The sequence below is a fragment of the Phycodurus eques genome, chromosome 2 (genome assembly GCF_024500275.1).
Source record: "Phycodurus eques isolate BA_2022a chromosome 2, UOR_Pequ_1.1, whole genome shotgun sequence".
NCBI classification, from domain to species: Eukaryota; Metazoa; Chordata; class Actinopteri; order Syngnathiformes; family Syngnathidae; genus Phycodurus; species Phycodurus eques.
Window position 1 is genome coordinate 14,039,358 of NC_084526.1, and position 18,038 is coordinate 14,057,395.

At 40.4% G+C, this 18,038-nt stretch overlaps 1 protein-coding gene across 3 annotated transcripts in view; it reads left to right on the forward strand.

The window, feature by feature from the left end:
- LOC133397394 (semaphorin-4B-like) overlaps positions 1-18,038 on the forward strand; it is a 91,266-nt gene that overhangs the window by 24,791 nt on the left and 48,437 nt on the right. For all 3 annotated transcript variants that reach the window (XM_061668251.1, XM_061668233.1, XM_061668243.1), the window contains exon 2: positions 12,431-12,847. In XM_061668251.1, the coding sequence (XP_061524235.1) occupies positions 12,727-12,847 (121 nt within the window). In that variant the 5' untranslated portion in view covers positions 12,431-12,726. The remainder of the gene's footprint in view (positions 1-12,430; positions 12,848-18,038) is intronic.

Below are 18,038 nucleotides of genomic sequence, written 5' to 3' on the forward strand. Positions count from 1 at the left end.
GAGCTATTTTCCTCTTTATGGTTGTGGGTTTTGTGACTATCCTGACTGACTTTGGACGAGAGGCAAGGTACAACCTGGACTGGTCGCCAGCCATTTGCAGGACAAATTCACACACTCACATTCACAACTATGAACAATTAAGATTCTTCAACAAACAGCACATGCGTGATTTTGGAACGTGAGCGGAAGCAAAAAAAAAAAAAAACACACAAGTGCAGGGAGAGCATGCAAACTGCACACAGGAAGGACCTGGGCCGAGATTTGAACCCTTAACCTCCAACAGTGAAGCATATGCGCTACGCTGAGCATTAATGTCTTTGTAAAGCTGTTGTACTGGCCCTCAATAGATTTTGCAGATGTACTGTACTGACGAGTGCATGATGCCCTTTTAAAACCTTTTGTCCGGCTTGTCAAAGCCGGTAACGAAATGAGTCTTCATTTTGAAGAAACTGCTGGGATTTAATGGCTCCCTCCAACCACTAACTTGAAGTCATCAGATTACTGGTTTACTGAGACTAGCTATGTATTTACTGTGGATTGCATGTGGGGTAATCAGGACAGTGACCTCACCTCGTTGTGTAATTGCGTGAGTGTTACTTTGCTCGCATGCTTGACTTGCATCGTCACGCATTTGCAAGCTTCTAAACGACAAGATTCAAAGTGTCATATGAACACTTGGGGAAACGTTTCCCAAGTGCAATGAAATTTCTTTGCCGTCCAAAATGATGCCAACATTGTGTGAAATACAAGTAGAAAAAGCCAAATAATAAAAGTTTGTACAAAGCAACAAACTAAATACTAATACAGTAGTGTCTTGAGATACAAGTGACCCTACTTAAGAGCTCTGATTTCTTTTGTCTTGACTTGAAAACGCAAACGTGAGATAAGAGTGCGGTATAGTGGCAGGTGACTCAACTCACATCACAACAAGCAGCAGTTTGGCAGATACAATTGGTAAATAGTCTTCAAGAGGCTTCAACCTGTTTGTTGCCACTCTCAGCTGAAGGTTGCTGTCAAACTAAACATAAAGAAAAGTACTCATTGTGTATTAAAAGCAATCACATAGCCTCCCCTATGTGAATGCAAACATAAAATGGAAACCTCAATAGGCAATTAGCATCTATGTAGTGGTGTTGTTACCCTTTAAGAAACAAATATGTGAACATGAATGGTACTGGCAGACATGTACATGGACGATATAATATTCACAGGCATATGTTCTTTATCCTCTGCGAAGAACGACTAATCTTATAGCCCTATTAAGAAGCCGAGAGAGAAGGTGAGCCTCCAGGAACGGATTAAAACCGTATCACAAGGCACCACTGTAGAGGTGTAACAATACAAAATTCAAAAGTGGCGCCATGTGAGAAGTACAGTGAAACCTTGACTTACGACTTTGTTTCCATTGCAAAGCTTTTACAGTAACTCAATTTACGTGTCAAATTTTCCCTCTTGAAATGAATTGAAATGCCGATAAATATGTTTCAGCCTGCCCTGAAAAAATAAAAAAATGTTTTGTTTTGATTAAGAAAAATGGAACCGTATTGTATAAAACCATTATAAAACACAATAAAAGATCATGTAAATAAATACATTGCTTTCATACAGTGTAATTAATGTACATACTGTTGTAGGCTATTCACGCATTGGATGTATGCCTTTCAGGGGCGTGACCTAGCGAGTGACATCAAGAGCTAGAGTCAGGTTGGTGGGTCAGTTCAATGTGAGCTTCCGGAGTTGTGGCCCAGTCGAGAGTAACTCCTTTAGAGTGTTCTCGTTTTGTATTTATGTGTTTGACTGTTTTTTCTGTTCAATAAACGGCTGAAAGTGCATCGGCAACTATGAGTCACAACACGAAGGAAAAGATCGACAAAGCTTTGGCTCGTTACTCAAAAAACGTGAAAGTTGAGGCACCTGGAAGTCAAGTTACCACTTTACAAAAGAAATATATGATACAGTGGAACCTCAGTTTACGAACCACCCACTTTCCAAGTGCTTTGGTTTACTAATCATTTTTTAAAAGAAAAACTATCTCAGGTTACATACCATTTTCGGTTTACGAGCAGTCTTGGCATGGCTGTGTCAAGGCTCAGAATTGTGTGCTTTTTCTCCCACCACAAACATAATTAGCTTCGTGCTTCAGGTGTCTTTGTTTTTTTTGCCCCAAATGGCCACCTCATCCCACCATGGAATGCAAATGCTGCACTGCTTTGTGGGAGGTGTCAGTCATTTAGAGCTAGCAGTAACCACAGTAAACTTACACATTACTGTACCCAAAAAGGCTAAGACACTGCTCGGTGATTTGCTAGTGAGCCCACTGTAATTTCATCATCATAAATTATGTTTTCACATATTTCAATATTGCGCATTCTATAGTCTATATTTATTTTTAAGCACAAAGCAATCAAAATAAGGTCAATACAACGTCGTTCTGTAGCTGGATCGGATTAATTGTTTTTCCATTCATTTCAGTAGGAAACGTTACCTCGGTTTGTGAACATTTCGGTTTCAGAACAGGGTAACGGAACAAGTTAAATTTGTTACCTGAGGTTCCACTGTACTGGATAAGTTACCTGTATATGCAAATTGACTTATTACAATGAGGAAAATATAATGCAATTGAGTTGTAATGATGCATCCCGAAGAGATTAGTTGAGATCGGTTGGACCACACGTCTTAATGACTACTGAAGGCCTCTCATGAAAGAGATGCATGTGCTTGGCCTTTTCCAAACAGTTTCGGTCGTGTCGCGCTACTTCAAATGGGTCAGCGCGTTAAACGCACAGAGCGGTTTTCAAGCCAAGTAAACAAAGGAGATTAGTTTAATCTACTTTCCTCTCAGTTCTGAGACTAATAGCGGCCATTTTTAAATGCCGTAAACGGATTTGCTGGCAAGTGTGCAGCAGTTTGTGTAAGAGATGCTGTGGTCAAGTGGCAACTGTGGGAAATTATTAAACACGCCCCATTAATTATACTTTGCACTTCTACTGGAAATGATCTCCTATGGTAAATCAACTCCATATCAGTGGGAACACGTTTGACCCCCAATTTATCTCCTCTGACACTCATTGAAAAGGAACCTTGACTGCTCAACAATACTGAGCTGTATTTAAATGACTGCAAATGAGAGTATTCACATTAAATCTGGCCTAGTCGCGAGTTGGGGATGTGAAACTTCCTGTGGTTGAACAGAGTACATTCCAAGATGCCAGATGAATGGAATTAAAATAAATTTTCCCTTTGGATATAAACTACACTGTAAATAGGACAAACCAATTCCAGGCCATAACCATAATCATAAAAGTAATCATCGATGTGTAAAAAAATAAGTTAACATATGGTGTCACATTTTTTATGTGCATGAGGTGAGTCTTCACAAGACTAAACACAGCTTTTGAAGGCAGTAAATTGTTCCACCACAGAAGGAGACCAGTGGTGGCAAAGAGGGAATGTATGTTGCTAACATAGAACAGGAAAGGGAATATGGATAAGATTAGTGTGATTCTTTTTCAACAACAAAAAAGTTTAACGTGATTTGGCAAAGTCCTCTAAATTGTTTGGAGAAATTGCGAAAAATGTTTAGACAAAATTATGTTGTCGATGATTTGCTGGCAACCAGTCCAGGATGTCTACACGCCTAACAGTCAGCCAACTCTATATAATCATTTGCTGACTGCCCACGTCACTCACCAGGCCAGGCCCCGCTTTTTAAAGCCATCCACACTCAAAGGCACAGATACTACGGTAGAACGTGAGGATGGTGACCCCAAGTGGCCAAAAATATTACCTCACATGCACGTTATTGTGTTTAATAAATGCAAAATAATTTTTTATCTGATTACTCCATTAATGGATGGGATAATTGGTAGGATATTCAATTCTAGACAGATTTAATTGCTGCAGCCCTGCATACTATAGGTTTGAATATGAGTGTGTATGTTTTTTTTTGTTTTTTTTAATCTATTTGTTTCCTGCAATTGGCCAATGACCAATTAAGGGTGTGTCCCGCCTCTTTCCTAAATTCACCTTTGATACCCTCCACCACACCCGCGACCTGAATGAAGACTCTTCTTCTTCTTTTCCTTGCGGCTTGTCATCATCATCCTTCTACCAATATACTCACTATTTCTCCTCTGGACATGTCCAACCCATCGAAGTCTGCTCTCTCTAACTTTGTCTCCAAAACATCGAACCTTGGCTGTCCCTCTGATGAGCTCATTTCTAATTTTATCCAACCTGGTCACTCCGAGAGCGAACCTCAACATCTTCATTTCCGCCACCTCCAGCTCTGCTTCCTGTTGTCTCTTCAGTGCCACTGTCTCTAATCCGTACATCATGGCTGGCCTCACCTCTGTTTTATAAACTTTGCCCATCCTAGCAGGGACTTTTCTGTCACATAACACACCTGACAACTTCCTGCACCCGTTCCAACCTGCTTGGAGCCGTTTCTTCACTTCCTGACCACACTCACCATTAAAAAATTGGATGGATGGATGTTAACTCTATCTTTAAACACTCACTAAGAAATGCAGTTTTGTGGTCATTTTCACGAGTTGGAACATAATAATAGTTGATTAAAATAATAGTTGCATTGTTTTAGTTGTGTTTGATCACGTGCGTGCATACAGTTCCGACAAATATGCGGGTTGTTGTCTGTAATATGTAGTGGTGTGTACTTAAAGTGATATGTGTGCATATAAGTGTAATTTTATGACCTGTATTTATACACTATGTATCTTTGCTTTGCTTCGCTGTAAATGTAGGCTGTTCAGGTGCAGATTGAATGGTCACTACATATTACGAGTAATTTTCTGCCGATTATCTTCTGTGTGACTCATAGCTACTTGCCTTGAGTCTTATCTTGAAGCATCACAATGCATATGCGAGAGGCAGCATGATTCAAGGCAGCAGCAAATCAATAGAAAGATGATACAGTAAATAATTAATGATACATAAGTGAAGCCCCCTTTGGGATGTTTCACGCAACATGCTTTTAGTTTCGATTTGCACGGCTATGCATCTCACCAGTGAGCCTGTAAGTAAAGTACTGTCTGTACCACCACTACAAGCTTGCTGAGCTGATACCATATGGATGATGTAAACCACAACTCTCTCGGGTTGAACGGATTTGTCATTGTAACATTTGAGGTTACAAGGGAGAATTGACAGTCTTGGGCATCCACGGGGGGAATCAAATTGGGTTTGGGGAACTCTTCTTGGAGAAGTCAATTCAGGAGAGCCTTGTTGTCCCTCATGGAGGGTTTTTTTTAGAGTTCCCACTGATGCATTCAAGACCGCCTGCATTTCACAGTTTCCAGGAGATTGTGATTGTATGTTCTAATGGTCATGTAGTCGTCTTTTTAAAAACCCTACATACCTGCTACCGTTTTATTCCAAACTGGCTGTGTTCACGTTTAGGGTGTGATGATGATCAGGATGAGGAGGATGACAAAGGTAAGTGATTGTAGTTATTTAAGATGGTCATGATAGAAGTTGAGTAAATCCACCTTCTGATGTCATGTGTCAACTTGCATAAAAAGTGCCTCGCATGTTTTGTTCCCAATAATGTCATTGCGCTCCCCTGCCCTGTCAGCTTTTATCTTTTTACATCCAACCTCGTTTTTTTCCAGACTCGCTGAGTCATGCTTAGACGCGCAAAGTCGCCAGCGTTAATGCATTTAGTCGCAGGCAATTGCTGGCCGGCCTAACTGCGAGAAGGAGGGGTTGCAGTTTATTTTTAACCCAGTGGTGATTTATTTATGAGTCTAGGAGACGTCTGTAAGAAGTGTGACTCCTTCGTCCCCACCTGTCTCACTCCCAAGTGGATAACACATGTACTATGAAGCGCGGTTATGAGGTTCTGGGTTCAAATCCCGGCTGGCGTGGGTTTTCTCCTTGCACTCTGGCTTCCTCCCACATTCCAATAACAAGCATGTGGTTTTTATTTCCTCCACACCATAATATTAACAGTGGTTAACTTATTTTTACAATTGTGTGACAGCATTTTAAAATGTTCCTTCAGACATTGTGCCATTAACATATGTTTGATGGTGGTGACTCATTCATTCTATTTTAATCATTTGGAGAATACGAGTTTTTTGTTTTTTTTAAGTAAACTTTTTTGAAGTGTGCATTTTACATGGACGTGTTAACAAAGTTTAGCACAGAAGTCTATAGACCTTCAACTTTGCTGTATTGTCACCATGGCAATGTTGTGCTACCTTTGTGCTTCCGAGGCGATGAAGATGTGCCTATTGTTATGCAAAATGAACAATTGACGATGGTGCCTCTTGTTGACTCGTCTCTTTCCCTAATAGTGCAAGTCAATGGAGTTCATGCTGTGAGGAGTTCATCCCTTAGCTAATTTACATTTTATCGACCATTTTGTTATGTTTAGAATATGCAAATAAGTAAATAATATATACAGTGTTTTGCCATGAATTCAATCCAGGATCATAGCTTGGAATGTTAAGCCCATGTATATACTGTACCTCTATGCTTTTTAAATGTGTGTTTTCCCCTGCTGCATCTTAGCAGGCTGTGCTAAGTGTGAATTCAAAAGACAGGTCCAGCATGACGCTTCTGTCTTGTCAGTCACCCGCTGAGCTCTTTCTGTTCCCAACACAATGGGTCCGGTAACCCTGCTGGATCGTTGCTGGAATCCCAAACCCAAACCAGTGTGGTTGCAGGCTTGTCCTTGGAAAAAAAACTAATAAACCTCAGAAGCATTAAGAAGAACACTCCTATAAGACATTTTAAATTGATGTGACCTTATGAGAACAACCATTTTTAATGTATTTTGTATTGTTTTGTGAGCAGATGCCCAATCAAACCTAACATCGAGCCCCTTGACCGAAGACCAAATTAGAAACAATATGATTTATTGCGTTATTGAGTTTTAGTTCTGGTTCAAATTTTGGCTTAGGTCCATTTGCATGTTCGTCCTTTGCTTGTGAGGGTTTTCTCGGGATACTCCAGCATCTTCCCTTATTCTTAAGACATGGTTCATCGAAGACTAAATTGTCCATCAGTCAATGAATGGTTGTTTGTTTATTGGTGCTCTGCAATTGACTGGCGACAAGTCCAGGGTGTACCCTGCCTCTTGCCCCACAATGGTCACTGTACGAGACTATCGCTCTATTAGTCATTTCAAACTGCTCTAAATTGCCAGTGGACTATGCATCATTTGCACAATTGTCAGCCCCCCAAAAAATGTATGTATGTATGTATGTAAAATGCATTCCCACATTAGCAGTAAACTTTCATTGCTCAGTGACTCTCCGTACTGCGTTTTTATGTTTTTATGTGTCAAAAGTATTTTCTCGTCAAATGGCTGTCTGTTGTTGTACTAGAGCGGCTCCAACTCCCGGAGACAAATTCCTTGTGTGTTTTTGACATACTTGGCAAATAAAGATGATTCTGATTCTTGCGATTGTAATGAGGACTAACACTATAGAAAAATAGTTGGATGGATGAGTTACTTGATGACATGGTGAACTTGTCATGACCCGGTCCGTTCAGTCAACCAATGAGGCTGTCACAGTCTTTCCTTCATCCCAACAGATGTAGCTGTTAATATGGAGCTGCCGGGGAGGCTTCTCAAGGTTAATGAATCTGTAACCGCGAGCAATATGGCACCAGATTCCCCACTTCACACATACAGTACATGCCACACGGAGCAGCAGAATCTCTCCTTGGTGAGCCAGATGGGCTCCATGGCACTCAGCGTACTGCGGTCCCTTGCATTCTAAAGAAGACATCTGAACATTTTCCACTGCATGTTACCAAATTGGCTGCAAGATGCCAGATTCAATTAACAAAAGCAGGTACTTTTCCCCTTATTATTTCTCGTGTAATATTTACTTATTTGAGAGGTGACAATCGGCAGCAGGAAAGCAGACCGCTGGAGCAAAATGGTGACATGACTGCAGATTTTTACTGTAGTACCTGGTCAGCCTGGCTACATAGCTAGGAATAACAATAAATACACATGCTAACGTTAGCTTAGCACATTGCTATGCGTTAGCTCTGGGCGCTTTTATACTGCATACTCCATACTCTCTATTTTGCATACTCCATAGTCTCTATTTTGCTTGGTTTGTATTTTTCGCTGCCCTTGGTCTCCTCGCCAATACAATTACTGCGTTATTGTTATATTTGAGAATATACTGCAACAAATGACAATAAGTTAAGACACATGCTAACTTTAGCATGTCTACGACACTTTGCGTGGGGTATTTAATTTTCTCTCTGTCCTTCGTCTCCACTCGAATAAAATTGCAGGGACATTGCAACATTTGAGGATGCGGACTGAATAGTTAAAAAAGTAATCAAACATGCTAATGTTAGCTTACCCTGCTGCTGTGCCTTAGTCTTGGACGCCATAATATTCTACTCCACAGTCTCCACTTACTGTATGGCTCCGTTGATGCCCTTCTATGTCCTCTCGGATAAAATTTCCACGTCGTTATAACGTGAGAATATGTGTGTAGAAATGACTACTTTACCGTAGGAACTGTGTAATTTCAGAGGACTGTTGTGTGTTTGGTCCGCGGGGAACTCTTGTCTCAATATACTATAATTCCGGGAGCCAAAAGAAGACCCTTCGAGCTACGCTAATACTTTAGAGAGCTCCAGTACCAAACTACAGACCAAAGCCCAAAGGGGTCTGATTGGAGCAGTTCAAGGAACTCCAAGAAGCAAGAATTAAACCTTTCTGGAACTTCAGGTGGAAATGCATCTTTTGGGTCCAAACCAAGAAATAAATACAGCAAGCCTTGTTTTCCTTGTTTTGTCTCAACTGATGCATTTATTGCTGTATAGGTATCGCAGTTTCTCTATTTTGAAGTGACAAAACAACGTGACCACTTTTATTGTTTACCGCTTGCTGTCAAATTTTTATTGAACTTTAATTTCATGTTTGATGGAAGGGCACGGTTTAATTTATCAGACTGATTCAGGACAATAGAAAACAAATATGGGCAGTGATTATAATTTTTCTTGTCTTTTATGTGTTTGCTGTCAGCTGCATCCACATTATTACGGTCTTATCCACGTGTCAGTGAGTTAACTCGATTCCCCAAATCCTCACGGTTTAAAATTTTAAATTCTCTGAAAGCATTAGATTTTTGCTCTCAGAGCAAGCTGGCATGGATGCTTTGTGTCACAAAGCTGTATCAGGCCACCAACGGTACGTTAATGTCAGGTGAAATCATTGTTGTTGAGCTTACAGTAAGCTACTTGCTAGGCCAGGGTAACAAAAGGTGGGGAGAAATGGTTAATACATTTTCTATTTGGATTATGCTCTATAACAATTCATCAAAGTACCAGGAATCCTCCCTGAAAGCTTTCGTTTTGCATTAAATATTGAAAGACCTCTTATGTTGAGTAATGATATGCTTGTGGAACACTGGTCTCTCCAGTCACGGCGCATACTGGGGTTGACAGTTAAACTTTGAATGTCGAATAAAAATATGAATAGCACGACACCCTAACAATGTAACCCAACAATAAATGCAACGTAGTAACAACAGCAGACTAAATACTGTAGATTAGTAGAGTGCAGTTCTCTCTATTGTTCCCCTCCAGTCCTGTGGGTAACGGTAATCTGCTTGAGCCGGTGATTGACTACCTCTCTTGGGTCCAATGTGACCGAATAGTAACAGGGAAATGTCAAAATTACATCTTTACCTGGCTCGACATGAAAAATGAATGGGTTCTTCTTTGATCAAGCCTCTACAAAACTATTGTAGGAATCTGCTAACTAAATAACAAACCAACCAACGTATCTTGTTGTGTTTCTATTTGACTGTTTACTACAACAACAGCATGGTAATGAGTGGTTAACTCGTCTGCCTCACAAATTATGATATTCATTGAAGACTGAAACCATTGGTGTGAGTCGATGTTTGTCTATACTGTATGTGCAATGCGATTGGCTGGTGACCAGTCCAGAACAGGATGTTCTCAGAGTGAAGTGGCCGCTGATCTAAGAGAGGTTGCAGCGTAGCTAGAGAAAGATTGGAAGACTCACAGAAAGGCATACAAGTGGACCTCTTTGGAAATGTATTGGTCGATTCATAGATGAAGCACCTGTTGTGAATTTTGCCATTCAGCTACTTGTAAGAGAATAGAAAGCTGTGCAAAAATTGAACAGATGGACATGTGCATTCAAAAGTTTAGAGAAGGTCAAATTAAGTGCACCTAGAAAGGTTATAGTGCATTTTAGGTTCATCCTGAAAGCTGAATATCCCTAACTTCTCAGTATTTGAGATTGTGTTACTCCCATTCTATTCCCATTGTTGTCCCAATAGAATTATGGTATTTCTTATTTTAAGATAAACAATCTCATAACAAGTAATACACTCTAGATAAGTTATATTACTGTGTGAAAATGTTTAAGAAAAAAGATGCTTGAAGCAAGCTCTGACATGAGTGACAAAAAAATAGCTGTTTTTGTCTTGATTTGACATTATTTATTAATCTGGTTTAGATTTTAGTTTTTGCTTTGCACACATTAATGCTTACCCACTAAAAGAACTACAAAGGGTTTGACAGCAGGCTGCTACTGTATGTCCATGCGTGCATTCATTATAAAAAGTGTCGTAGTGATTCTTAGTGTCTTTCAATTTTGGGGGATTATGGCTCTATGGCAATGCAATAATCTTATTAATTTTGTCACAGGATTGTAGTTGTATCTGATGTAGCAGGAAGTAAATCTTCTTCCGGGTTAAATTTGATCACCAAACGTTCACAATTTTGTCATTACACGTCAGAAGTACAAGGCAACAAAATGCAGATTGCATCAAAACAGAAGTGCATAGGCAGTAATTAAAATAGAATACAATATGTACAGCATCTATAAGATAATACTGTATGTCAACATGAGTGTCTTTTTAAACAGGTATGTACAAGCTATTACTATATTATTATAATAAGATGATAGCTGTAGAGTTTGATAAATAGTGGTGCCTTGAGCGATGAGTTTAATTAGTTCCATGACTACGCTCGTTACTCGGAACACTATCTCAAATCATCTTTCCCCATTGAAATAAATGGGAATGCCGTTTATCGATTCCAGCCTCCCCTGCCCCCCCCCCCCCAAAAAAAACTGTTTTTATGTGTTTTTAATAAGGAAAAGAGAACTCAGTAATATTGTACTTTATAAAAACTTTTATGCCTGTGAGTGTTTATATATTTTCTCTCTACATGAGTTGCTGCACCATTTGTGTTCATATGTTTCTTGAAGTCCTATCACACTGCCAAATAGATGCTGTTTGCTAGCCCATCTATGGCATTTCCCATTATATGTTAGCATTAAGATAGCGAACTTAATGGTAAGTTTGTTTGAAATAATACATTCTTCTAAAATGTAATAGTCTTTGTTTATTGTTTAGTTTCACAGTAAATGTCAACTGGGAGTGGCATTAAACAGCTTGAAACCTCTTTAAAAAAAAAAAAAAAAATTCATAATTCGCTCATCTGCCAAACTGCAACTTGTTGCTAAGCTAAGAGAGTTAGTTGATTTGTGTTCACTGCCACCATACAGGGCTCATATCTCAAAGTTTTGCTCACAAGTAAAAGCAACAATTAAATAAAAATGGCCAAACAACGGCTTCCATCGTGAAAAACATTATGAACAGTGTACTAAGCAATGTACAGTAAATTGCAATTAGTATCTCCAGTACATGGCAGTCTCATATACCAGGAGCGTGCTGATTGGTTCATGATTTTGTTGGCCATTTCTGTCGCTGTACTAGCGGACGTGGTACGTGAATACCACTCGGGCACACTGTATGATTAATTTTTAAATGAAAGTTTGAATTTAAATCCATCCGGTCTGATATGCCTTGGATAGTTTGTATCAATTAATAGAAATGGGCAAAGGGAATATTCTGGAAAGATGTGAATGCACACTAAAAGCCCATAAAAGTCACTGAGTAGGTGGTTTCATTGTGCCTCTATATACAAACACAGAGTTGTCTTTGGACTCGCTGTTCTTTCATTAATCCTCAACACAGCCAAGCTTTCTCATGATCATCTTTGATTGTTAATGAAAGTGTAATTTGATACAGGGGGATTAAAAATGGCAAAGGTTTGTGATGCTACCGCATGATGTTTGTGCGTCGAGTGCCAGCTGCTTGCATTTTGATGGAGTTATTCTTTGGCAGCGTGCTCAAAGAGTGGCCTCGCTTTTGTTTTTGGCATCGCGGCAACAAAAATGTTTTGCAATCGAGACAGTGAGCCAACAAATTTTACTGGCAAAGTCGAAAAACTGAGAATCTCTTTAAATCTCAGCTCTGCAGTAAAATCATCGGCCAATTTTTTCTTTTTGTTGTCACAAACTGAATGTGTTGTTCTAGCTGAGCTTTAATTTACAATGTTCTTGGATCAGACTTAAAGAAAGCGTTTCCCTCTGTTCTCTCCACAGATGACCACTGCTTAGTGCGGATCACATACACCAGCAAAAAACAAGCAGGCTTTTAATCCAGAAAGTATTCCTCCTCTTTGTGCGAAGAATCTGCTTGCCGTGTGGAGGAGGACCTGTGGGAATACAAGGATCAATTCAAGGGCACGTTCACAAGCTCGCCGCATCCCTTCCCCCTTCCAAAGATGACGGCAAGGATAGAAAGCTGAGCCCGGGAGTACGGTGGAGCTTGATGAATTCCGAGGAATCTTAAAACAAACACTGTTCTTTCGTGTTAGTTGGTGCGAGGGTAGGTTACCATGTGGGCATCAGCGGGAGGCGCGTGCTTCCTCCCGGCCGCCGCCATCCTTTTGGCCCTCTGCGTCCAATCAGCGACGACCATGGACGACGACGTGAGGCCGCGCATCACTTTTCGATACGGTAAGTAGGAAAATAAATCATCTGTCACATCTCACGTCTCGACATGATCCAAAAATGGTATCTCCTTGAATTTCGATGAAGTTGTGATGCTTTTCTCATCTCATTTCATATATGGATGGGGTTTTGACAAAAACATCTTTGATCCCCAATGGGGATGGTTAAAGCTCTATTTCTTCACATTCTTCAGTTAATTTAGATTTTAAATGGAATTGGAGAATCGTTCTCGGAATGTTCTGAACTCCTGTTTCCATGCCAGTGCCGTATTTAGCAGTGCGGAGGACTCGCGCCATATTGGCAGTCAGCTTAGATTTCAATTGCCCAAAGCTGACCACATGTTGGACTTTTTTAGGCAGAAAACTTTAGTGTACCCCAGCTATAACGCAGTCTGTAGTTGTTCAAAGTGATCGTTTCAATGTTTACTTTCTTATTGTAACGCCCTTGCACGTGGGAAAGGAGAGCCACTGTTTTCCATGCACTTTTAAGCCATTTATTGAACGTCAGGAGAGCAGCAAAACAAAAAAACACTGATGCAGGAGCTGCTGTCAGCCACAGCTCACGCCCAGACACTCACACACACAGGAGCCAATGTCACGCCAGGCCCTGCCTCTTAAAGGCACATGCATGCACACACGCACCACAATACGTATATTATTTTCTCTACATTTTATGCTTGCAATAATTTATTTGTGTTACAATGTTCACAACGTATTTAAAAGGTGTGATTTAATAAGTCTAATTGTGTTTCAAGCAAGCAGGAGGGGTAAATGAATAAAAAATATTGGCCTCTCTATATGACAGGTTTTCACCTGTTGCAGGTGCATTTCGAACATATCCCCGTGATAAACGGGGGTTCACTGAAGATGGGGCGCAAATAATCAAAAACAAGTCCACACAATCGACAGAATTCGTAACGATCATTTTATTGACTTATCTCTTATTATGGGCATCTTTAAAAACATATTTAGTGCCAACACATTCATTAGACCGGCAGTCATAATAACGAGGAGTGCATCCAGCATCAAGAAGTCCTGTAATAGCGCTTTCAATTTTAGTGAGCTTTCAATGTTTTACCAGTTTTTTTAAATTATTTTTTTTTGGAGTAAAAGCTGTAAATTCAAATAATAATTTTAGCATGATACATATAATTTTGGTTAAAGAGCTTCTATTAAGGGGAGCACGGTGGGTGCCTGGTTAGCACATCAAATCCGCCCTCACTTGTGTGGAGTTTGCATGTTCTCCCCGTGCCTGTGTGGGTTTCCTCCCACATCCCCAAAACATGCATGGTAGGTTAATTGAAGACTGTAAATTATCCATAGGTGCGAATGGTTGCTTGTTTATATGTGCCCTGCGATTGGCTGGCGGCCAGTTCAGGGTGTACCCCACCTTTTGCCCAAACCTGTCTTGGATAGGCTCCAGCACACACGCGACCCTAGTGAGGATAAGTGATATGAAAAATGGATGGATGAGCTTCTATTTATTTGTGTCGTAACCATTACAAAATTGTAAAAATATATTTTGGTCATTATTGTTTTTGTTCCAGTCACATATCATTTAAAACTACTAGGATTCTCAAGTTTGGTAGTATAGAGTTGAGTCCACTTGGGATGTGCAAAATGTCCTTAATCATGTATGGGTTAATTGAATCATCAAGTAAACAATGCCAGTGTTGTATTGAGCAGACTAATGTGGTGGAGTTGTGGATGTACTGTACCCCAGGTTTTCATAGCTTCTTGAGAAAGTAAACTAGTTGAGAGCGAAGTAATCAACAATCATTTCCATATAATCGAAGGAATTCTTAACGATTAATTAATCTATTACTATGTACATCCCTAAACTGGAGAATCAAGACTCTAAAATAATGATATCAGACCATCGTGAGAATGGTTTGGATTCAAGCCTTCATTTGCATGAGTGAATTGCCGTGATGAGCGAAGCCGTCCTGGTGTAAGTGCTTGCAAGGCCCACGTTCAGTTCATAGTTTTTATAACTCAAAATTTTGAAAGAAAGTTCACCATTCCAAAAACTAACTACTTCATACGACCAGTTCAGGGTGTAGTCCGCCTTTCGCCCGAACTCAGCCGGGATAGGCTCCAGCACCCTGCGACCCTAACCAGGATAAGCGGTGTTGCAAATGGATGGATGAAACTACTTCATAGTTGTTGTTTTTTTTTGCTTTTGTTTTTTTTCTCAATATGTTGCTGACGGGCTATTCCCTTTTAAGTGCTGGCATTTCATTTTCCCATTGTTGCCACCTGTTCAGTCCACACTGGTAGCCTGCTGCAGCTTTCACCCTACAATCTCAAAAACGTGAAGAAAAACGTGTTGCTTGAATGGTCTTTTTTTAATATGAGGAATTAAAACAAAAACAGGACATTTGTCCTTTATGTGCAAGCAAAAACGCAACAGAATATGACAGGAACGATGGTAAAAGGACATTGATAACTTTACATTCCTCGCAGCTCTCGCTGACTACATTAACAAAATATTTTATCTATTCTTATATTACAGAACAAAATAATTTCCATATCATGACAATGTGAACAATGTGATTGTACAGAGTTTTAACTAAAGCATTCTGATACAAATAAACATTTTCCTTGTAATCATTTTTTCCAATTATGGACTGTATTACAAAAGAACCACCGAAGTACATATTCACTCCCATTTACGCAGTGTCCCCGAACGCACCTCGCGACATGCTGCCATGAACGGCGGCCGTGGCCGCACTGAGTGCGTTGCCAAACACAGCGTTTGAAGCATACGAAGGCTCGTACATACAGTATAGTGTGTTCAGATGAGATTTGTCCTCGAAGCCCCGAACAAAACCTGTCAGTCTTTTATGGAAATAAACATTCGTACGCAAAGCGTTCTTTGACACCAGAATGAGCCCGTTCGCAATTACGTTCATCAGGCAGAAATGGACTTAAGTTTAGTTCACGTTGGCACAAAATGTCAACCAGTTCCGGTGCAACACTGCATGTGAGACTGCTATTATTCAATCTGAAGAACATCCTTTCTCTCTCTTAAGCCATTTAGTTTTGTCCAACATCTAAATGGATTTGATTAAGTCGCTTTGAAGAAACAATTCAACATCGTGAATAACTGGCCTGTCTCACACCATGTAAAACACGTCACCCCCGTAAAACCTTCGCTATGGTCCTAATCCTAATTGTATTCAAGGACAAGGGGGGGTGTTTTTCCTGGAAAGACGTCTTTTTTGTTCCTACCCCATTCGCTGCCATTCTCCATGCGTCTCTCCTAATGAGCGGGCTAAGCTCTTATGTGCGCCGAGTGGAGGGTTTTTGTGTGGCGACTGCGGCGGGAGAGCCCGTCTGTTATTCATTAGAGCAGCACAAAGAATCATGGGAATAAAGTTGGGCATGCGGCGTGTTTCTCGTTATCACAAACGTCTCTCGAGACAGAAGACGTTTATTTATTCCTTTGCTTGCATCAACAAGGAGTCGTTCAAGTTTCGAACCTGAGAAGAGTTGAGCCGGTTGATTTTTCACCACCACGACGTTAAAACCCTTATTTTTGTTTACATATTTTATCGCTGGATACGGTTTCATGTGGAATTTTCACAGTATCTTTTCACATTGTCTTGTTCCCTGCTGCTTCATAAACTGTCAGATTACGTATAACTGAAAAAGAAAAGTTTAACGTCCATTTGTTTTCATGGACAACAAATATGCTACCATTACTCACCTGTGGAACTAAGTCCATTTGATTGGTTGGGTGTTATAACATTCAAAGGGACATATTATGGAAAATGGACTTTAAAATTGCTTGTATATAAATAGTTGGGGCACGGTGCACGGCTGGTTAGCACATCCGCCTCACAGTTCTGGGGACCGCCTGTGTGGCGTTTGCATGTTCTCCCCGTGCCTGGGTGGGTTTTCTCTGGGCACTCCGGTTTCCTCCCACATCCCAAAAACATGCATGGTAGGTTGATTGAAGACTCTAAATTGCTCGTAGGTGCGAATGTGAGTGCGAATGGTTGTTTGTTTCGTGTGCCCTGCGATTGGCTGGCGACCGGTTCAGGGTGTACCCCGCATCCGGCCCGAAGATAGCTGGGATAGGCTCTCGCACGCCCGCGACCCTAGTGAGGATAAGCGGTAAAGGAAATGGATGGATGGATAAATAGTTGGGTCTCTGGAGCTTCTGCGCACCCATCAAGTGTGAAATGGAACAACCAGGTGAATCTTTTATCTGCATATTCCTGAAATTACATACGTCAGAATTTTCTCAAATTGTGATTTCACATTTCAGCTCATTTACTTAATAACCACGAAGGTGGCAATCTTGGCCAACTAGCCATGTCACCCATATCAAAAACCACCCCTTTTTGGGGCCACATACAAAATCGTGTTTTGGGCCACCAAAATCTTAGGGCCAGCCCTGGAAACAACTATTTCCCGAAGATGAACTACAAAAAGCCGCCCTTTGATCCATGCGTGCGTGTTGTAATTATTTCAATCAGGTTGTCACCAACAGTGAGAATCACTGAAGGGACTAAACTTACATTGATGTGGAAATTCACTGCCTTTAGTATTCTTTCTCAAAAGGTGACGTTGGACTTTTATTTTCTTATGGTACAAATTCTGGCTTATTCAAATAACTATTGTGATGATGTCCTATATTATCATTGTCATTTATTGTTTATGTAGCATAACGGTAACTTACATGTGATTCGTCTCATTCTACTCTTGACGTGTTGGTAAACTTTGTTGGTGGCCTGTTGCTTAAACGATTGCTGCTGTAAATAATTATGGTTTGCATCCTTTTGAAAGGTGGGTTTAAGGGTCTATTGAGGCACCTTTCCTAAGCATTTTTAGAATTCGAGCAACCTTTCCTCCAAGTATGTCCGGGTCAGCTCTCTCCGATAGGATATGAAAGGAAAGTTTCAAAGAAAAAGCAAAAAGCAAAAACGAGAATCCAAAGAGGCCTGTAGTGTCAACACAGATTAGCATTATGGTATCTAACACTGTTGCTAGCGTTAGCCTCTGATAACCAGCACAAACTGGAATGTTCGGCAAAGTTGGCGTTGTGGTCTTGAGAGGTATTTGCAAAATGCAAACAAATCTTAATGGATGCTAATAAAGTAGCTAGATTGGTTGCAGTAGTGGTTTGGATCGTAAATGTCACTAAATATAGTTGAAAAACTCGCTATATTGGCGACACTGAGTAGCTG